The sequence below is a fragment of the Sturnira hondurensis genome, unplaced genomic scaffold, assembly GCF_014824575.4.
Source record: "Sturnira hondurensis isolate 20B ecotype Veracruz unplaced genomic scaffold, ASM1482457v3 Scaffold0009178, whole genome shotgun sequence".
NCBI classification, from domain to species: domain Eukaryota; kingdom Metazoa; phylum Chordata; class Mammalia; order Chiroptera; family Phyllostomidae; genus Sturnira; species Sturnira hondurensis.
The window spans coordinates 3,589,267-3,611,878 of record NW_028081809.1 but is presented as its reverse complement, the minus strand read 5'-3'; the positions used below and the strand labels follow the sequence as shown (position 1 = coordinate 3,611,878).

Sequence of the window (22,612 nt, the reverse complement as noted above, 5' to 3'; positions counted from 1 at the left end):
GTATACCTGGCTAATAGAAGCTGGGGTAGGGATTGGTCTCAGGCCTCTCACTCTGCCGTCTCTCTTCCAAGTGAGTGCCAAAGGTCCTGTCCACACACAATCGCTCTCACTGAGGCCAGCAGCAGGCCTGCTTTGAAATCGGGTGGGTTCTGCCCTCCTCACTAGCCCACAGGTTCTGACCTCATGGGTATTGACCCTTTGCTGCTAATGCAACTAAATCTGGTTTCAGGATATGCCTCCCCCCCTTGTAATTAACAGAAACCAGACTCAGCAGAAATGCTGGGCTGACTGCTTGGTGCCAACAGCTCCCTGAGGACCTGCGGGTGAGGACAAAACATATCCATCCTTGGGGTTGCCTCCAGACCTTCCAGGTGCTCATGCCATGACCAAGGCCTCTATCCTTGTGCTGCCCCCTTCACCAACCCCACAGGCCAGCTGCAAGGATCCAAGGGCTGTCTCCTCCTCTTGTAACTGACCTCAGTGCCTTGGAATGTGCATTCCTCCTTTGTGACACATATTCCTCCTTTCTTGTTGACTACGAGAAGGGCAGCTGAATTGTAGCTTCCTAACTGTGGCAGGGCCTAACGGGGTCTTCTATGCGTATAAGGATGAGATGTTAGTGGTCTCTTATGGGTATAAAGGTAGAATTCAATTACGTGGTTTAGAAATAAAGAGCCATGCCCATGCAGTGCAGCTAGCTGGGTGGATCAGAGTCTCTAGTCGTATGCCACAGGGTTCAGTCCTCAGCCATGTCCTATCTAATTCTTGCTTTAAATGGCACCATATACACAGAGGTCAATTTCATGGCGTGGATATAAGCAGGCTTTGAAATGGGATGGAATGGCATTCAAATCTCAGCTTTGCCACTTGGCCGTATGCCCTTGGAAAAGTTACTTAACCTCTTTGAACCTTGTTTTCCTCTATTATATGTTTATTGTGTGGATTAAATGGTAAACTGTATGTGGCTGGCATACAGTAAGCAGTAAATAAATGGCATACAGTTTGTGTATTGTATTTGTGAATGAGATGGAGTTGGGAGGAAAGACCCAGATAAATGGAAGGTCTAATACTTACTTCCAATAAATAAGTTGTACACACATAAAACTGAACCTGCTGGCTTAGCAGCGGCCATGTTATAGGACTTTGGGTTTTCGCTGATAGTAACTGTTGATGAGGGCACCCACAAACATACAAAGACCTTTGGCTTGGGGTCCAGTAACAGCAGGGTGGTCTTTGTCTCCCTGCTCAGTCAGGTGGGAGTGCAGGAACCTGCTTCCAGAGGAGTGACAGTGACAGGAAGAGATTCGAACCTGGTGAGGAATGGCTGGGTGAGCTGGGGGTTTCAGGCTGGAACAGCAGCACAGGCATGAGAGCTGTCTCATCACGGGAGGTGGCCGTGGAGAAGAGGGAGGTGCCTGACTCTGTGTGTTTCCAGCAGAAGAAAGCAGCCTTGATGTGGGGAAGCCGAGGGAGGGGAAAACCTGCTAGCAGTAAAGGCTGTGTAAAGATGGCCCCAGCGGGACATGGTTTATAGGATTCTAACTTCTAATCACTCACTGGGGAGAAATGGGGCCTTGTCCTCTGACATCAATTCCTCCTTCAGCCTTTAGCACCATGCTAAGAGGGCTGATTGGGTTGGAATAGGTCATAAAATGGAGTTAACTTGTCTTGCCTGGCCTTTTCAAGACTCACAGAATGAAGCGTAAATCCCCAGAGGCCATTGCCTGGATAGCTTTTAATCAGGCTGCTCAAACCTCAGCCCCAGGAGATTTTACAAGAAAAGAGGAAAAAGAAAAATATTCCCAGATACACTGGTCTTATTCTAGGCAATTCCACAAATGCAAGGAAGGCCTCCTCAAGGTGGCGGCACTTGATCTTGCCTTAGAAGAGGGTTTCGTTAGGCAGAGATGAGTTTGAACCAAAGTCCTCCTTCTGGAATCACAGTGTGGAAACAGCTGCTGTGGTTTGAGATGGTGGCACTGGGACCTCCCCCTCCCGCTCTGAGGAGGGCCAGTTGCCGCTGGCTTGGCCCTCTCACTGAGCCCATGGCAGCAAGCAGTTGGTCTTGAGCTACTTTCCTTGGTCAGGCTTGCTGTAAAGGAAAGGCTACATGTATCCTAAGAGCCAGGACCTGCAGCAGCGTGACCCGAAGTGGAGGGCCCCTGGGTTGAGGCCCTGTGGTGGCAGCTGTCCTCATAAAGCACAGCATCTGGTCATTTAATTCCTGAGTGTTTCCAGGAGGTGGATGAGCTTGAAATCAATTTAGCCTGCTGCATATTTGATTTCCTAGGACCCACTTGCCATGCAAGGAGACGTCGGCAGGACTGCAGCAAGGGATGGACATGGAGACCAGAGGACGGGCTGAATCCAGGCAAGGCTCCTTCACAGGCCAGGATCCTGCCAGGTAACTGATGGGTCTCAACCTTCACCTTGGGAAGGGGGAAATTGAGGCAGAAAGGAAGTAGATGCATCTCAGAAAGAAATGGTGGTCGGGGTGGGTGGAAGATTTAGAGAAAAAAGAGGCAAGAGCAGAGCAGTTAGAAATCCATCAGTGAGTAATTCTTGGGTCAGGTGTTCTGAGCTCAGAAAAGTCTAATAAAAACTGCCTTTATCCAAAATTGCTTTAGTAAAAGTGATATTGAGGGATTTGCTCAATTCTGGAAGAATTAAGAGAAAAAGCCAACCAGGGAAGGTTCAGGAAAAAATTCAGTAAAAAAGTCCATCCAGCCATGGGAAACCTTTGGGTGGACCATGCAGCAGGTAGACCACCACACTGGTACTTCTGAAGCAGCCCCTGGCGGATCCTCGCCAGACAGTGTGCATCGTGTGAAGGCATTTGAAAGGTTAACCTGGCTCCGTCTGCTTTCCGGTGCCATCTGCACTTCGGCTTCAGTAGCTGTACCACCTGAGGGGAATCATCGCATCTTTTCAAGTCTTGTCTAGAAATGCATCTACCCACGCTGGCCCCGGTGGCTGCAAGGGCTGCGTCAAAGCCAGGCACTGACTCACAACAGGGGTCCACAAATCTGGGCTCATTGTTTCCATCCACCAGTATTTTTAACAATGCCATAGTTATTTTCGATAATCATGTGTTTTACAGTTTTTGCCTAAGATAATTGCAAATTTTAAAATTTACTTATTCTTCATATTTTTCATTGTGAAGGTTGTTACCATTATTTATTTCACTATTCCATTATAGTTGGACATTTAAGTGATTTGTAGTGTGTTTGTCTTACTAATGAAGTGCTGTCTTAAGGCTCATTGATTGTAAGGAAGCGAATGACTTCAAACTAGCTCAAATTATAAGACCTGGGACAGGGCTGGGGCAGGCTGCTGGTGGAAGGTAAGATACAGGCTACCTCATAGAAACGGAGCCACTGGGACTCATAAGGGGAGCTGGGGAGGCACTATCTTCTCCCTCTCGTTTTCTCCTGGACTTTTAGGTCTTGGTGCTTTTTTTCTGCCTGTCTTCTTTGTTTCTCTGTCTCTGCTCACACATCAGCAGGCACAGGCTGAAAATGGCCTTCGCCATGTGATCTTGAGTTGAAACATTCAGCCCCATGTTGGAGTGGCTCTTAGGTCAGTAGCATGAGTGACTCTGATGTTCAGCTGTCCATCTCTGAGCCCTTTGGCTGAGGCTGAAGGGGTGGTACGGCCTTGGTTTCACCTCCTTGGCAGAGGGAAGTTGTGGAAGCGGGGAGCATTCAGAGCAGATAAGTCGGGCTAAGAGGCAGCTTGACAGATGTCCACAGCAGCAGCTGTAAGCATCTGTCCCTAGGATGTTTTCTTGCTTCAATTTATTCCCTTAGGCTACGGTCACAAGAGTGCAATTAGGATCACTGTTTGTGACAATTCATTACTTTATTCCAGGTTGCTCAGAACTATTTTTATTGGGGACTGTGGTGTGCACTGTCTGAAATAAAGAACTGAGCCTCTCTTCCCATTCCCTCTGGCAGAGACAGAGATGGTAGGAGGCTGGCCTCAGGGAAGCTGGAGCCAAGACTAACACTGTGGACGTGGACTAGTGGTCTCAGGGCCCGAGGCCCTGGTGGGGTCTAGCTCCAGGAGAATGGTCGAGGGAAGGTGCAATGGAATGTATGTATGAGCTGGTGAGAAAATGAGTTTGTATAAGAAGCTATAGGACAAGGGTTGGGGGAAGACTCTATGTTGTGTCTGAGGATGCCCTGGCCAGGCAGCTCAGTTGGTGGGAGCATCACCCTCATCCCATACACCAAAAGGTTGCATGTTTGATCCCCAGTCAGGGATGCATAAGGAAGGCAACCAATTGATGTTTCCTGCTCACATCGATATTTCTCTGTAGGTAAGGATTTTTTGAACGTTGTATCTGAGGGGTTGTTTCCTTAAACCTTGCTCTAAATTTTTCCCAGTTGGGAAATGGTATTTTTTACTATGCTTACCAGTCATAACAGAGAGTTTCACAAGGGGCAAAAGGAACAGGGAGCAGAAAAGCTCATTCACATCCATTTGAAGGCTCATGCCTTTGTGGAGGTGTTAGGGAGACAAAGACATTGTGAGGACAACATCCCCTATAGAGGAAGCTGTGTCCTGGGTGCAAGAGTCAGAGGAGACACGAGTAAAAGGCCCCAGCAGAATGAAGTGCAGCCTGAGCCTGGGACCTAGAAAGAGACAGAGCTTTCCTCTTCCTCCTCTGTGCACTGGTGGCCCATCTGTGCCCTTCCAGGCTGTGGCGCCTCATCGTCTCACTGCGTACGTGGGCTTCCAGGCACTTACACCACGAGGACCAGAGACCTGACTCCTTCCTGGAGCATTTCCATGGAGCTGAGCTCAAGGAGGTGTCCAGCCGAGAAAGCAATGCCCAGGCCAGTGTGAGTGGGCAGGAGTCACCAGTCAGAGAGAGCAGGTAAGGAACCAAAAAGAGGATGAACCACCCAGACCAGGTAGGCAGCAGGAGGCATCGCTTGCCAGTTCAGCTGTAAGTTTCTCCTTGAAGAAGGCTTCTTTCTGTCTTGGAGGAGAACCAAGTGCTCTAGCTGTCACTGACCAAGTGCAAGAAGTCCTGCAGGAGAGACACCCTTTAACCAGAGTCCCCAGCCTCATGTGAAACTCAGCTTCATCCTATTCAGAGCTCAGCTAGCATCCCCTATAACTGGTGCTCTCAGAAACACACACGGGGGTGATTGCCTCACCCATCTCTGTCCACCAAAGGACCCTCCTCCTAGACTGCACTGTAACCCACCTTGGTACAAACCCACTTTGATACCATGAGCCTCTGGGAGGACCTGAATGGTACCCAGTTTTATGCATAGGTATATGTGCATTTTTCTGGGAATATGGTTAAATGTTGGTGAGAATTTTTAAGGGGAACCATTCATATTCCAGATCAGGTTAAAACCACGGGGAAGGACACAAGGAGAGGCTAGGGTGGAGAAGTATTTGTTTTTTGATAGGAGAAGAGTCTGCAGAACAAGGGTCCTGGACATCCTCTTGCCTTACCCACTGCCCAGAGGGGAGCTTGTGGCCAGTGCCACTGGGGAAGACGTGTAGAAAATGCAGGTACTGGACCGACCTCCCCCCCGCCCGCCAGCATCCCACAGAGCCGCTGCCGCTCTCTTCTCTTGTTCTTGCAAAATCTCCCCAGCTGTGGTTTGTGGGGAGACCACTGGACCACCACTAGCTGAATCAATGGTCACTGAGCAGCAGGGCTCTCCAGGACCCGAGAGGCAGTTGGAGGGAGGGCAGGAGAGGCATGAGGAGCAGCTGGTCTTCCCTCTGCCTCATGAACAGGTGGGCTCCTGCTCAGAACCTGCTTTCTGAAAAGAGGGGCTTGAAAAGCTCTTTCAGCTGAAATTTCTAAGTAATGCCAAGATTTATAAGATGCAACGTTGAAGCCCTGACCAGTGTGGCTCAGTTCATTGGGTGTTGTCCCTCAAGGTGAGGGGTCAGCGTTTGGATCCTGGTCAGGGCTAATACAGGAGTGGGGGGCAGCCAACTGGTGTTTTGGTGTTTTTCAGTCTCTCTGTCCCCTTATTTCTCTCTCCCTCTCTCTCTTTAAAAAAAAAAATGCAAAGGTGAAAATAAGCCCGGTTGCTGCAGAGTCTCTATGTACCTGCTGGAGAAGTGCTGTGTGTCTTTGTCAGATGACGGGTGCTCAGCTGTGGGCATCTGAAATGAGCACGGGAGGACCCCTGGGGGTGAAAGTCAAGAAGCCTCAGGGGACACAGGACAGCTCTTCCTGGAGCTTCCATTTAGCTTCTGGACCTGCAGTAGATGGCAAAATGTACATGCTTATCTAAGATGAGATATGAGAGTTCAAGGCAGTTTCTTGCTAAGTGATCATTTTAGGAGACCTGCATTCAGTCTTCTTGCCAGGGAGAGTTATGAGAGTTGCTGACTCGGATACAAAGGCCCCCAGGAGGAATATCCTTGGGCTCCTGTTTTCACATGAGCTTGGACTGCAAACTCTTGGGCTCCCTGGGAAGGAGACCATGGAGGGCCTGGGTGCTAGGACCTGTGCAGGGACGCCCCAAGTTGCTAGGGCCAGGCACCCCAGACCATGCAGGCCCTCCCTGACTGCAAGGCCGGAGCGCTATNCATTCAGTCTTCTTGCCAGGGAGAGTTATGAGAGTTGCTGACTCGGATACAAAGGCCCCCAGGAGGAATATCCTTGGGCTCCTGTTTTCACATGAGCTTGGACTGCAAACTCTTGGGCTCCCTGGGAAGGAGACCATGGAGGGCCTGGGTGCTGGCTAGGACCTGTGCAGGGACGCCCCAAGTTGCTAGGGCCAGGCACCCCAGACCATGCAGGCCCTCCCTGACTGCAAGGCCGGAGCGCTATTCAAGGCCAAGCCAGAAAGATGGGGGTTGCATGGGGTGGGGTGGGGGGTTGGCAGCTAAGGAAAAAGAAGGTGGGGAAGGAGGAGGAGGAGGAGCAAGAGAAGGAAAGAGGGAAGAAAGAGGTTTGCTAGCAAGCCAACCAGACCCATTCCATTCTTTTGGGGAAGACAAAGACTTGAGCTAAATTGATCAAATCAATTTCTCCACAACCTTAGACTAATGCAGATGAACATCAGACTCTGTTGATTTCCCACTGTGACCAGATGAGTGGAGGGTTGAGGCAGGACCTTCTCAGGGCCCAGCTCGGGTGCAAATGCAAATGCAAATGCTCAGTCACTTTCAGGGAGGTTCAGAGTGTATAGATGAATTTGATGGTGCAGGAGGGTAGCTGATCAATTAAGAAGGCTTCCTGGGGGAGGAAGACTTTGAATTTTTGGAGCAAATTCTCATTGGCAAAGCAGAATATATGCAGAGACGTGTCCTTAGTTTGGTGGGTTTGGGCTTGTGGGATTCCTAGCACACGGGCGATAAACACAGGCCACTGCGCCCCATGCAGCTAAGCTTTCACTCCTTCACAGTCTCACAGGGAAGTTTTGCTTCCTGGCTTTTCAGATGATTGGAACCAATCCGCACATAATCCTGGCTGAAGAGAGGGAGACGGGCGGGGTAAGAAGGAGTCCCGAGATGGCATTTGGCTGGGTGGTCAATATTGTAGCAGAGGGGCCCTGAGGGTTAGGCTGGGGTGTTACTGGCCACTGGCTCTGCTCTCCAGGTCTCCTATGAGTGTCTGTGGGGACCACAAACAGGCAAGCCACCCTCTGGCTCTGTGAGGCAAGCTCCTGACACCAGCAGTGCCAAAAATGTGCCCTGTCAGTTGACCACTTGGAGATAATACTTTTGACCATGAAGTGCTGTGCAATTCAGCTTCAAATAAATGTTTAGTTGGCTGCACAACCAGCGCCTCCTCCTTCCAGGTTCTCACTAGATCAGGAGTGGCAAACCTAGACGTTTTAAGATGGATATGAGGGCAGGGGATGGGAGAGGAGAGACTAAGAACTAGGACAGTGCTGCCCGCCATCTATGTTTGCCCTGCAAATTGGAAGTGATAGCTGTGACTGAATTTTCAAGCGGAGGTGCCCTTTGAGAGCTGGGCCTGTGCAAACAAGGGTGGCGGGTTGTCACTGCTGCTGACATTCCCATTCTGGTGCACAAGGCACTTGACCTGCCTTACCTGAGAACACCCCAAGGCATGTGCCACATTAGGTCCATGTCTGTACCCTTGCTGCCGTTTCCCCATGGTTAAACCCAGTGAAATAGAGTAGAATCTGAGCCAGGTGCTGGGTGGAGTCACACACTTGATTTCCATTTATTCAGAAGCCTCCATTTATCCAAGCATTCACCCCCTCACCCACCATGGCTTTTACCAGAGTGGACTAGTCACAGAACATTTTAATCCCTATACCCTTTGTTCTCCAAGTTGTGTGGAAAGAAGGCCCAGGAGACGGGGTAGGCAGGAGTACTAGAATAACCACTTGGGGAAAATGGTCCCGTGAATTGGAGCTGAGTCCACGTTCCCACACGTCATTCTCTTGGCCTCCTGCAGTGGCTGGCCCCTGGCCAGGAACAATGCCAATGCCTGCAACAACTCAGAGAAGAAGTGAGTAACTCTTCTCCCCGCAGAGGCCCCACCTTCCCTCCTCCCCATAGAGGCCCTACCTTTGCCTCACCTTAAACATTCCTGCTTCCCACCCTCTCGAGACACTGCCAGACGGTTCCAGAATTCTGTTCCTTTTATTGGACTTCCATTCCTGCAGACAAACGGGGAAGGGACCTGGTCTGTATAACTTCCTAGGGCAAGTCTTTTTATGTCTTTGTCTCGGTTTTCTTATCTATAAAGAAGGGTTGGATGGGATTGATGTTTTCAGCTTGAGCACCCTCTATTGCTATACGGTTGAGTATGAAAAACTGGAGCTCCATCAGGCATTCTCCCTCACAGAACCTCAGCCTCCCTGTGCCAGTGAAATGCTCCTCTCCTGAAGGTCAGTTCGGGCCAATTTGGAACATGGAATCAAGGCAGTTGGAAGAGGAAATTTAAATATTTCCAGGGCATAGCCTCTAGAAATGGTGACCCAATGTAATTACTTTCTGTCATCAGACACCAAGGCAGCAGATCAGTGTGATATGTGATCATGGCAAATGCCACCCTAGAGCCCAAGGAGGGAATGTGCATGTGTGATCATACATGTGTGTTAGCATGTGCACACCATTCTCTTGCCTTGTTCATGGAATACCATGGGAATAGGTAGAGGAGAGCATTTCAGTCAAAGCTGAGGGAAAATCTGTCAAGATCAGCAAGAAATGCCAATTTTTTGACTTCCAATTGAAAGAGAAATGCACCAAGACTTTTTTTGTTATTTTCTTTTTTCCCTCCAGTAGAACTTTTCTCCATCATCCTTCATGAACCTCAGTTGCATTTTGTTTGCATAAATTTGGACATCCAATCCAGAGACCCGAATGCCAACGATCAAGAAAATGGAGAAATTATTTCAGCTACAAAACAATAGCTATTGCAATGTGTGCTTGGTTTAGAGCCAAACCTGATGTCAAATACCTCTGAAACCAGGTTTTGAGCCCCATGGTCAGGGAGAGGTTCAGGGCACTAGAAACCGTGGGCAGGGGTCCTGGGGGTCTCTAGGCTTCTTTGTCCTGGCGCTGGCCTGTGGGTGAGGATGGGGGTGGATGATGTTGGCTGCTTTGAGCTGCTATAAATCTTTCAGGTGGGCTCATATTATATCAGTGGGTCCACAGGTCCAGGGGACAAAATCGGAGACTGTCCCAAACAGGGCCACCTAGACACAGAGATGCAGAAATAACTCTGATGGACATGCATCCCCATCTTTCCACCTCACTTCTGGTGTTTCCCCTTAGTCCCATGAGTCCTGAATCTCCCTCCAGGATCAAAGTGTTCCAGCCAAAACCAGTACTGTTTTGAAGATATGTGTATGTAGGTATTTTGGGTCAGGGCTGGGTGGATTTGGAAATGCAGCTGAGTGATACGGGGTCTTTCCTAGGCCCTCAGCAGGTTGGTAGCCAGAAGAAAGGCCAAAGCCTGTATTCAGGGTGGGAGAGTGGGCAAAATTCTGGACAAGAAACCTGTACCTGGTGCAATTAAAGCCCCCAGCAAGGCTTAGCATGCCCAATAAGTGTGTGAGCAGCGCCCTCTGCTGTTGTTTTGATATTAAGACTTGCTCTTCTCACTTAAGTTTAATAAATTTTATTCTTATCCAGTGTATTTATATGTGCATTGTCAAAACTTGCAAAACACAGAAAAGCAAACATGAGCATATGCCTACAGAAAATTACACTTCATGTTAACAGTGGAATCCCTTTCTCTTATCAGAGAAAACCCTTCTTAACATGTGGACAAAGATACTTCCCAGTTTTTCCTAGGTATGAAAATCAAATGGACAGATAGACTGTATTTAATACACATACTGATTGAGAGCATTTGTATCCCAACTTGGCCACCTCAGGTCTTTGTCACCGTGGGTGTATTACGTGAGCTCTCTGTGCATCAACTACCTGACTCGTAAAATAGTCTCTTACTTTCAGGTTTGTATGAAAGCTAAATATGTTAAAGTATGTAAACTGCTTAGAACGGTGCCTGATATGTAGTCAGTGGTCAATAAATATTGGCTAGTATGTTAAGCAGAATAATTTCAGACTGCAGCGAGAACCGGGCTTAGGGGTCGGGAACTCAGGCTGCAGGTCCGCCTGGACCAGCTGTGTGAGCTGTGTGATAGTCAACCCTCAAGGTATTTGGAGATGGTGAAAAAACAGGGGCTTGTGGCGGCCCGGGATTGCAGATGGAATTGTCAACCACCTGAATTACAGGCAAGACCAGCTTCAGCTCCTCTCAAGGATGAGGAAGAATTCGAGGAGTTCATTGGTGACAAGGATGCTTCTGGGGTGGATTTCTTCAAGGATTTATTCAGTGGAGCTCACTCTGAGGTTCTAAAAGTGGCCAGCAACTTGAAGGATAACCACTGATTTGTGCATAATGATGTTGAGTCTCTGGTGAAAAGTATGATGGTCATAGAGAGGGTATCACCTTGTTCACCTTCACATCCGACAAACAAGTTTGAGGACAAGATGGTGGCCTATGCGGAACAGAAAATGTCTGGTGGCCAGATTTAAAAATGTATCCAGGAAAACATGCCTGGTGTCTGCCTCGCATGACAGGAGACAACAACAACTTGGTATGGGCGGAGACTGACTGAGGGCTCACCCTGATGTGGGCGAGTAAAAGAATGCTCAGCGTTCCACTGCTGGGGAGACAGGGTGGCGATGGGGGCACAGAAATGCCTGGGTGGGTGCTGGACCCATCTCAAATTTGCTGTCGCAAGCTGCAAACCCTGTACTCATGAATTTCCCAATTTCAGTCTGGGAAGCACGGCCACAGAGGTTCTGCTGTTGCCGGCAGACTGCAAAAGGAGAGAAGCTTGTCGAGCTGCAGGAGTTCTCACATAATGGAGAGGCTCTGGAGAGATCCCCGAGGGATTACTCTGATGGTTGCCTGAAGTCTGGGTCTGTCCTGGAAAGTGACAGCCATCCCATAAAAGTAGTGGTAGGTAGAACAATGGTTCCCAGTGATGCCTGGGTCCTAATCCCCACTCCTATGACTATATCACCCTAGACAACAAAAGGAACTTTGCACGTGTGATTAGGTTTAAGGACCTTGAGTTAGCAGGTGATCTTGATCCTAGAGTATCAGGGTGGGCTCCTTGAATCACACATATCCTTCAAAGTACAGAACTTTTCCCAGCTGCAGAGAACCAGAGAGATAGCATCTGAAAAAGAACTCAACCTGCTGCTTCTGGCTTTGAAGATGGAAGAAGGGTACCACAAACCAAGGGTGCAGCACTCTGCAAGCTGGGAATGTCTTTGGCTTACAGCCAGCGACAAAGTGTGGGTGTTGGTTCTATAAGTTCAAGGAATTGAATTCTGCCAACAGTCCAAGTGAGCAGGAAACAGATTCTCCCCTGGAGTCTTCAGAGAGGTCACAGCCCTGTGACACCTTGACTTTAGCCTGGTGAGACACATACCACACTTCTAATCACAGGTCGGCAAGACAACTTTGGGTCATTTAAAGCCATGAAGTTTGTGGCAATTTGTTCTGCCAGCAGCACAGACAAACACAGCTTTTATTATCATCCCTTGTGTGGTCTGCTTTGCAGCTGAGCTGGACATCAGGCCCACTTCCTCCTGCCCCTGAATACTCTTCAGTGACATTTGCAGAGGCTTCATTGGAGTTCACTGCAGATGAAGAGTCTCCTACCGTTGTGTGATTGGATTGCTTATGCTGTTCAACTATTATAAATAATGGTAGTGACTGTTCTTTTGTGCTTGTTTGCACAAAGCTTTGATTACTTCCTTAGGAAATACTATGAATCTTCTTCAACGAGTGTTTAATGAGCCAACATTTATTTCTCATCCAGTGTCTTCCTCCAGGGTGTGGAATTGGGAGTCAGAGGGACCCATGATTCTGGCGGGGACCCCTGAGGCAGGCCAGGTCACTTCTGTTCTTCCTTTTTTCCTCATCTGCTCGATGGGTGGCGATGCCTGGCTTGCCGAACTATTGTAACTATTAACAGAGAACATTTATGATGGCGCCCAGTCCTTAAAGGGCAGCTGATAAAGAAGAGGAAGCAGAGTGAAGCCCTGTGTAAGCAGGAAGCTGCACTCATGGGACCTTTGGGCCCACGGCTTTCCACCCACAGTCTTGGGCGACTCTAAGATGAGCCACCTGTGGTGAACATGTTCTCACTTGTTCACCACACCCCCACCCCACGCCTTCTCCTCCACGTCAGTCTGGCTTACCTTCTCTGTGTGGGAGTGTCTGTGGTTTATGAAAATTGCTAATATCACCCTGTATCATCAGTGACAAGGCAAGAGAGGAGGAGAAAGAGAAAAAGGAAGAAGAGAGAAAGAAAAACTGCCTAAAACAAGAGGAGTAAGTACTGAGAGAAATGCTTCCCAGGAGGTGTTCAGTTGTCACATGGAGCCTGACCCTGCCCAGGGACCCAGGGCCTGGGAATAAGGGTGACGCTGTCAGGCCTTAGGGTAGCCCTGGAGAGGAGGCTGGTGACGGCTGCAGAAGAGGAGTTGGTCCCAGGTGAGGGTCAGGCCTATGAGGTCCTGTGAGGGTCTTGTCCTGCAGGGAGAGTCCTGGCCCAGCTCCAGGACTCCAAGGTGGACTTACCAGTTGAGAGGGTGGTCTGCAACCTCTGGGGAGCTGCTAGGGGATGTCCCTGTGAATCTGTGCAACCCACCACTCCCAGGCATTCTGTTTGCCCACATAAGTGCCATCCACACAGTCAGGTAAGCTGAGGCCTTCTCTGGCACTTGGAAGTACTATAGTCACAAACCTTAGTCCAAACCCATTGCTGGTAAGTGTGGAGGACAGTTCATATCCTATCAGTGAGCAGGTAATCTTGCATTTGCTGAGTCCAAGTGAGGGCAGGAAGTCTCCCAGGTCTCCCCCAAGGTAGAGGTGGGACAGCACATGGGTCATATGGGCTGGAGGAGGGGGCCCATGGACCCAAAGAAAAGGCATCGCTAGCACTTCCTGTAAATCTAATCTTCAGGAAAGTGAAAACAGAAAGCACCCTAAGCCATTTGTCCTCTCGGGGTTGCCCGCCTCACCTGGGTGTGCTCAGGGTGGTGGTTTTGATGGAGAGGCAGGATCCAGGTGCTCGGAAATGAGCCTTCAGAACATCTGTGCACATGGCGTGAGCAAGGTGGGAAATGTTCCCCAGGGAGAGCCCGGGCTCCCAAATGCTGCCCAGAGAGGAGCTGCCTCAGAACCATCAAGTGATGTGTGGATGCGTGTTGGCAGGCTCCAGCCCTGGAGGGGGTGTGGGTGGACCCCAGGGAACTGCATTTCACAAAGCTCCCCAAGTGGTTCTGAGGCTCCACCCACAGCCCTCGGTGACATCGTCACGCTGCATCTTGATTCCCAGCATCCAGAAGGCACAGATGTCACCACCATGATGTTACAGTCAGCTTGGCTTCCTGGGGAGCAGAGCTGGGATGGAGGGACTTCCAGAGTCCCTCTGGCTGTCTTCCTGTGCAGGGGCACCCATGGGACCCTTGAGGCCGACACTGTCTGGGACAGCCCTCGCTCGAGCTTCCACCTGCCATGGCCCCAGGGTTCCTAAGCTAGGCCAGGTTTTTAAGACCCTCCAAGCCGTGGTCTTTCAGCTTAGACACTGCACTGTCTGTGGGTGTCTGTGTTTCCAGAAAGAAGGACGCCATCGTTGTGGACCCCTCTAGCAGTGTGTACTACCGCTGGCTGACCGTCATTGCCCTGCCTGTCTTTTACAACTGGTGTCTGCTGGTGTGCAGGTAGGGGTGGGCCACCACCCAGGGAGGGTAAGGGACCGGGAGGGCAGCCAAGCATCAAGACAGAACTCGGAGTCTCACTCCAGAGCCTGCAGGCCCCTGGGCTCCTCTCAGCCACCATCTAGCTGCGTATACCTCAGTTTCTCCATCTGTAGGCCGGTTCTAGAACAGCACCATCAGGGTGCTCTGAAGCACTGGGGAGATCCGTGCTCAGTACTGACAGCAAGGATCCTGGCACCTTGAAACCTTAATTAATGGAGTTGCAGGAGGAAGATGAAGTGGGCAGGAAGGGGGGCATTCCTGAGCAGTTTGTGGGACAGGGTGCAGGTCAGGGGCGCTGTTCTGTGATTGCAGGCTGTGGGCTGGGCTTTTTGTGAGAGAGTGCAGGGCAAGCTGGTGCTCTCATGAAGGCATCCAGAGCCTTTCAGGTGCTCCTGAGCAGGCCTGCAGGACAAGGTGCAAGTTCCCACGCAAGTGTGTACTTCTGGGATGCAAGGGCAAGCTGTTGCTCTTCTGGGGATAAGCAGAGGCTCAGGAACTTTCCTCTGTAAGCTGCAGGACAGAAAGGTGGGCAGGCTGCAGCTCTCTGGGGGCAAAGAGAAAGTCTGCAGGGGAGGAATGTCAGGATGGGTCGTTTCCCCTCCGATGGCATAGGCAGGGGTCAGCAGGCATTTCTGAGCAAGAAATTTCAGGGCAAAGATTCAGGGACAAGAGGCTCCATTTCTGAGAGTGATCTGTGGCTTTGAGGCATTCTTGTTCATGTCCAGAGACAAGAATGCCAGGGTGAAGGGGCTCTTGGAGTTGGTGTGAGGGGCCTGGAGGGGATGAGCAGGTGCAGCTGCTCTTCTGAGAGTTTGGCAGTTTCCGTAGCAGGAATTCAGGGGCAGGGCTGTTGCCCTTCTGGGTATGCAGGAGGGTTGGGCTTTTCTAACCAAATTCAGGACGTGATAAAGGGTGAAAGGCTGCTCTTTGAGAGTTAGCAAGGGCATGGGGGCTCTTCCTGGCAGGCCTTGGGGTCAAGGATGCGGGGTGAGCTGCTCCTCCCCTGAGGGCAGACAGAGGGCACAGGGAAGGTGGCAGGGGAACTTGACGCCTTTCCTCAGCAAGGCAGCAAGGCTGCAAGGCTGCAAGGCTGCAAGGCAGGTAGGACTACTTCTGGGGGGTGGGCACAAGGCATTGGGGCTTTCCTGAGTGGGTGGTAGGATGAGGATGTAGGGGAGAGATGCCGCTCTATGAGGGCAAGGAGGGGCTTCAGGGCTTTCCTGAGCCAGCCTGCAAGGCAAGACTGAAGGAGTGAGTTCTGCTTTCCTGGTGGGTGTGGGAGCCACGTGATGGTGCTGCATGGCAGGGATGCAGAGACTCACGGCTCTTGGGGTGTGAGCAGGGCCTTTAGGATTAGTTGAGCAAGGGGCAGGCTCTTGCTCCTCTGAAGGTAAGTGTTGGGGCAAAGAAGGGGAGAAGTGGAGGCCTTTTCTAGCATGCCTGGGAATACAGAGGTGAGCTGCTGCTCTTGGGGGCCAGAGGGATATTTTGCAGGCATTGTCTGTATGAGAAATAGTGAACATAGAGATCTAGAAAGTAGAAAACGTCTACTGGCTCGTTCAGTTGTTAATCTCCCAGAAATTCTCATATTTTTGACTCCAAAAAGGGCAAGTCCTCAGCCCGTGCACCTGACATCACCAGGGAAGCCTAGAGAAACTGCACCCCCAACCCCAAGGGTCTCAGAACTTCCTGCTCAGAAGTGTCAAGGCCCACTCATGGGGGTCAATCCCATCTCTTTTGAGCTAGGAGACCTTGGGACAGACAAGCTCCTGGGGTGCTAATGCTGGGGCACAAACCCTGCAGACAAGGCTGTTACTGGACCAGCCAGCCCATTGTTTGCAGCGCTGAGCTGGTGCCCAAATGGGCACCCTGCCCCCCACACCTGTCCTTCTCATGCTGTTTAGGTCCTGTTTTGACGAGCTGCAGTCTGAGCACCTGGTGCTGTGGCTGGTCCTGGACTACTCGGCCGATGTCCTCTACGGTGTGGATGTGCTGGTGCGAGCCCGGACAGGTGAGCGTGCCCCACCTGGGATCCTCTGGGCCAGGCCTAGGCCCCACATCAGGAAGAGCCAGAATGGTGGAGTAACATTACCTACCCCTGACCACCAGATGGCCTGGGGAAGCTCCAGTAGTGAGGCGGGCGGTGCTGCCTCAAGTTTCCTGCACAATGACCCCTTGAACAGGGCCTCATTCGTATCACCTATGAAATAAGAAGTCCATGCCATTTCCTCAAAGCTTTCCTCCAGGTCAACACTGTGGAAGCAGGAGTCACCTCGGTCAGTCTTCCCCAGGAGAGTCAGAGGACCCAGGGCATGTCACTCTGTGGCTTTACAGGAGTAGTTAATATGGAGAACTGAAATCTGAAATAGGGCCTTCCTACAGACTGCCTCTGGTTGCACGTGGGAGATAAACACCCCCATGCCTCAGTCTCCAAGCTGTCCATCTTTGGGGCACCTTTTTCTAATTTGCAGAGATGTCACATAAGCTAGTGGAGGCCCTGCTTGTGACTTCCAAGATTTTTTTTTTTAACTAAAAACTATGCTGTAGTCGTCAATATAAACACCACTGGATCATGGCAACAAACCACATGGCTTCACAGCATACAGAGCGTTTCAGCACATCTCGTTTCCCCAGTAGGACTGCTACATGGGAGAGCCGTGCAGGCATGACTCTCTCTGTTGGCTGATTTAGAAACTGAGGCCCAGAGAGGCTGAGTGACTGGCCCAGCGTCCACAGTCACTACCCAGCAGCCCCCTGCTTCCACATCAGGGCCTAGAATTCTAATAGAGGACCTCACGTACACAGCTGGAAGTTTGCACAGGTGACTCAGCCGGTCCTGGGGGTTGGCCGCTCCACGCTCACGTAAGACACAAGGGCTCCTGGAGCGGCCCAACTCACTGGGCCAGCTGTCCCTGTTTCAAACAAGCTTCAGGAGGATAGGTTACTCTGACTCAGACGTCGACCACCCCTGACCTCCTTGTGTTATGGTGCTACCCCTGGCAACCCGAGATTCAACAGGGAGCCAGGGGACAAGGGGACAGGTGGGCACAAAAACAAATTGACTGTGGATTACATTTCAGAGGAAGAAAAACTCTTCAGAGTTGAAAGAAGATGTAATACGGAAGTACTGAGGAGCCTCAGGGCACAAGGAATGCCGTGGAATGATCTAAGTTCTCAATAAACATGAGTATAAGCAAAGAGTGAAATAAGGAATAGGGGGCTTGGAAGTGTGGTGCCCCTAACATGCAACATGCTTGATGTTTTTTGCCCCAGGGCGCAGTCCTACTTCTGTCTGCCTCAGAGCATGGCCCTGGACCCGCAGCAGCACCCCCAGCCTGTGGCAAGGGCCGAGACCTAACTTTAGGGAGAGGCCCTGCTTCTGGTGTTTCGCAGCCCTCAGGCTGGCTCGATGCTTATCAAATTCTAAAAACATTTGTTAAATTATTCTTTCTATTTTTGTGTATTTTTGAAAATGTTTTAAAAAAGAGGAGAAGAAGAAAAACAATGTAAGTCGTGCTCACCGGGTTGATTTCACCAGTAATGCAGTCATTATGCCTCATGACTCCCAATGTCCAGACCAGTCGGATTTGTGGGGGTAGGTTTCAGGCTTCGTATGTTTCCGAGCCCCTTGGACGATAGTCATGTGCAGCCAGGAAGGAGCACTGCTGCTTTCCTAGGCGATGCCTTTCAAAGGCAGGTCATAACCCTGCAGTGACTGGTGAAATCAGCTGGACAGGCTATGACCTGTGCTTTAAAATTTTTTATTAATATTTTCTAATATACAGAAAATCAGAGCGAGTAGTATTATGATCTCCATGTCCCCTCATCCAGCTTCAACAGTTACCAACATCTCGCTAATCTTGTTTCATCTACCCTTTCCACCCCTTTTCTTGACTGGAACATTTTAAAGCAAATCCCAGACAGTAACCCCTTCACCATGTATCTCTAACTTTAAAGGACCCATTAAAAATATCACTTCCATTTGTGTTTCAGAATTTAATAATCATTTCTTTCTATCTTTAATACCCAATCTACATTTAAATGGACCCAATTGATCTATATTTTTAATTGAATCAAATGGATTAGAACATTATAGACTAGTCAATATCAGAATGAATTTCCTGCAGTGATGATAAGTATGGTTTTTGACAGAGTTTCTATTATTTGTCTGTAACTATAATGTCTCATGTAGTCATGTTGAGAAATATCTCTCTGTGGGCCATGGTCAAAAAACCCAGCCTCTTTAATGCCCAAGTGATGCCCATCTCCTTCTTTAGGCTTCCTTGAGCAAGGCCTGATAGTCAGAGATGCCAGGAGGCTGTGGCAGCATTACACAAAAACCCTGCACTTCAAGCTGGACATGTTGTCCCTCGTCCCCACAGACCTGGCTTATTTTAAGCTGGGTATGAACTACCCAGAACTGAGGTTCAACCGCCTCCTGAAGTTTGCCCGGCTCTTTGAATTCTTTGACCGCACAGAAACGAGGACCAACTACCCCAATGTGTTCAGGATTGGGAACCTGGTTTTGTATATCCTAGTCATCATCCACTGGAATGCCTGCATCTACTTTGCCATTTCCAAGTCCATTGGCTTCGGGACAGATTCCTGGGTCTACCCAAACATCTCAAACCCAGAGTATGGGCGCCTTTCCAGAAAATACATTTACAGTCTCTACTGGTCCACCTTGACCCTGACCACCATTGGTGAGACTCCGCCCCCTGTGAAAGATGAGGAGTATCTCTTCGTAGTTATAGACTTCCTGGTAGGTGTCCTGATTTTTGCTACCATTGTGGGCAATGTGGGTTCCATGATCTCAAACATGAATGCCTCACGGGCTGAGTTCCAGGCCAAGATTGACTCTGTCAAGCAGTACATGCAGTTCCGCAAGGTGACCAAGGACTTGGAGACACGGGTCATCCGATGGTTTGATTACCTGTGGGCCAACCGGAAGACAGTGGATGAGAAGGAGGTGCTCAAGAGCCTCCCAGATAAGCTGAAGGCTGAGATCGCCATCAATGTGCACCTGGACACGCTGAAGAAGGTCCGCATCTTCCAGGACTGTGAGGCTGGGCTCCTGGTAGAGCTTGTGCTGAAGCTGCGGCCTGCAGTGTTCAGCCCAGGGGACTACATCTGCAAGAAGGGGGACATCGGGAGGGAGATGTACATCATCAAAGAGGGCAAGCTGGCAGTGGTGGCTGATGATGGGATCACCCAATTTGTGGTCCTCGGTGATGGGAGTTACTTTGGGGAGATCAGCATCTTAAATATCAAGGGGAGCAAGTCAGGGAACCGCAGGACGGCCAACATCAGGAGCATCGGATACTCAGACCTGTTCTGCCTTTCCAAGGATGACCTGATGGAGGCACTCACTGAATACCCTGATGCCAAGAAGGCCCTGGAGGAGAAAGGACGGCAGATCCTGATGAAGGACAACCTGATCGATGAGGACCTGGCCAAGGCCGAGGCAGACCCCAAGGACATCGAGGAGAAGATGGAGCACCTGGAGTCCTCCCTGGACACCCTACAGACCAGGTTTGCACGGCTCCTGGCTGAGTACAGTGCCAGCCAGATGAAAGTAAAGCAGCGTCTCAGCCACTTAGAAAGCCAGATGAAGGCCTGTGGGAGCAGCCCTCTGCTTGATGGGGACGCTCTAGAACCAGAAACCAAACAACAGTGAAAACACAGAGGTCTGTCTCCTGCTTCCCGGAGTGAGCTGTCAGTGTGATACTAGGTAGCCAGCAAGGCAGGGGACTCGGCAGGGCTGCATTCCAGCTCTCCTTGCCCTTTGCAGGCTGTGTGGTCTTGGCACAGAGCCTCGGGTTTCTCATCTAGAAAATGGGACTTGTTATGTCAGCCTCAGTGAAGTGATAGGCTATTATGGAGCCCACATGAACACTGCATGGGGCAGGACTTTGTAAAGTGCAAGGTGTCACCAGTCCAAGCATATGAAAATGTAGGAACTGAACTCTTATTTCTTTATCCGTAAGGAATTTAGACTTCCGATCTTCCTTTTGTATAACTGAACTGTGGTTTAGTCCCCACACCTGCTTCCCCTCTGGCACCTTCCTCCATCACCTGCCATAAAGGAAGAAGTAACAAGAGGCTGAAAATACAATGTAGTAACTAACTCAAATCAACCTCACACAAGGCAGTTTGAGGCAGATTTCTGAACCTGGTATCTCTTCATGGGCTTTTAGTGCTGCTGTGACAAGCACAGGATGAAGCAAGATCACTCCATTTGAAGTCACTTCAAGTCTGTGATGCAAATCCGGACACGCTGCCATCCAGCCCCTGTGAAATGGGAATCTGTTTCATGGAAAAGAGCATCTTGGTTGGAGAAGGAGACCTTCCTTCTAACTCACCAGGGAGTCTCAAAGATAGCCTCTCTTGTCCTTGAGTCGGGGCTCTGAGGAGGCCTGTCCTAGCAGGAGCAGCAGCTATGTTTAGGGGAGAGCCTTTCAGGTTGGTGGTTGGAATGAGATTCTCAGCCAAGCAAAGCTGACAACTGAGACTTTTAGAAGATGGGATCCTTAGGCTGTATCTTTGCAAACTGCCTGTTCTCCCCAAGGAAGCCTCACCCTCCCTTGGAATTACATCTGGAGGCAAAGCTTTTAGCTAGGAAAAAGGCTATGGAGTGCAGAATGTGGCTTTTTAAAAATCTAGTAAATAGGATTTGATTAACATTTCATAAGATATTTATGTAGTTAAGTTCTGTGATTACAAATTATAATCTTAATGATGAGCCTTTGCTTAAATATGCATCATAAATCACCCCAAGAGGAGTCGCACTCCTAATGTAGACAAGTCGTATGGGCCAGTCTTCCTCCTTTTCTCATCACACTCTCTCTCTCTCTTTCTCTCCCTCTCTCACATGCACACACACACACACACACACCTTTCATCTCTCTTCTGAGACAAAATGCCCCATTTTGCTTTGGCAACTTCAAAGTCTCTGTGTTATAATCCATATGCCACATTACAGGGCCCTGATACAGTTCATGCAAAAGGTGCTACATTTTCAAGTGTGTATTGTGGATTTTTATGGGTCTCTTCTGGTTTTTATTATGACCCATTTCACCATTTTAATGGATTTAAAAGGTTTATTAAATAAAATTATGATCAAAGCTCACACCATCAGCAAAATACAACTAGCAATGTATTCTCAAAATCCATGTATTTTTAAAGCCTTAACTACTAATTATGCCTACATCCATATTTGCATAGGAAAAATTAAAGACCTGAATTTAAAAACATTGAGTAACTCCTGCTTTGTATTTTTCCATATTTTGTCATGAGGGAAGCTGCAGTCCTGATGTATATTTCCTAGGTCATGGCCCAGCTACCCCAGAAAGAACAGGATCTGGTGAGCAGGGGACAGCTTGCTCCATGGAACGTACACAGGCAGGAGCAGGTGAGAAAATGAAACCAAAGCTGTGGCGTTTGTCAGAGTGAAGAAGTCAAAGCCTTCAGATATATACAAAGTATATCCTAGGCTCACTTTGCTGGTATCCTTTGTCCAGGGTCATCACAGGCAGTTTGGGAAGGCATGCATCTTGACAGGAAGCTGGAGCAGGCCGGGGTAAGCACATTGCCAGCTTTTCCACTGCTTACACCCAAGGAATTTCTGTAGTAAGTTAGAAGGTGGGAAGTCAGGCCTGCTCTTGTTCAAGTCACAACCTTTCCACATGGGCAAGTTATTTTATCTGTAGGCCTCACCTTTTTCACCTGAACAATAAGAACCACACTGCCCACCTCATAGAGTTGTTGTGAATAATCACTATTTTCAGCTAGTTAGCCTCCAACTTTCAAGGTAGTTAAGAAGCTGAGTCTCAGGTTGTCGTCAGGATTCTTATTCACTGACCTGGAAACTGAGACCGGGTTTCTGGCCTCCCAGTCACTGTGGCTGCCCCTGGAGGCCACCATCAGAACCCAGGCTGGGAGATAGACTCTCGTGGAAGTGTGTGTGCATGTGCCCGTGTATGCCTCAGAGAGTCCCTGAGACAGGAAAGGAAGAAAATGGGTATGCACTGAGGCAGGTTCCCTGGCAGAACCCTGGGGAGGTGAGAGGTGGTAGGACCTCAGATGAGGGGCTGGAGCCTTGGCTTTATGGAGCCCAGTCTGGCAAAGATTCCAGTGCCTCAGGCTTGGAAAGTCCCAAAGCTGTTAGTCCTCAAGGATCCACGCATAGTTCGACATGAGTTGTTTTGGCAGTAACTAGTATAAAAATGTCTGAAAGTGTTTGTAACTCAACCGAGTTTTCAGGTAGGAAACCTGCTCCACCTCCTGCGGCATTGGCCCTCGGAGATTCGATGCTCCCAGCTCTCAAAGTCAAACAGGGCCTAGGACCTAG

The 22,612-nt window shown here is 49.7% G+C and overlaps 1 protein-coding gene across 1 annotated transcript in view; it reads left to right on the top strand.

Annotated features, from left to right (window-relative positions):
- The window catches only part of CNGA3 (cyclic nucleotide gated channel subunit alpha 3), a 38,087-nt gene extending 16,972 nt beyond the window's left edge, over positions 1–21,115 (top strand). The window contains exons 3-9 of the mRNA XM_037056828.1: positions 2,291–2,404; positions 4,703–4,882; positions 8,420–8,473; positions 12,758–12,829; positions 14,119–14,223; positions 16,167–16,273; positions 18,540–21,115. Coding sequence (XP_036912723.1) covers positions 2,291–2,404; positions 4,703–4,882; positions 8,420–8,473; positions 12,758–12,829; positions 14,119–14,223; positions 16,167–16,273; positions 18,540–19,939 — 2,032 coding nt within the window. The 3' untranslated portion in view covers positions 19,940–21,115. The remainder of the gene's footprint in view (positions 1–2,290; positions 2,405–4,702; positions 4,883–8,419; positions 8,474–12,757; positions 12,830–14,118; positions 14,224–16,166; positions 16,274–18,539) is intronic.
- The last annotated feature ends 1,497 nt before the right edge of the window (positions 21,116–22,612 follow it).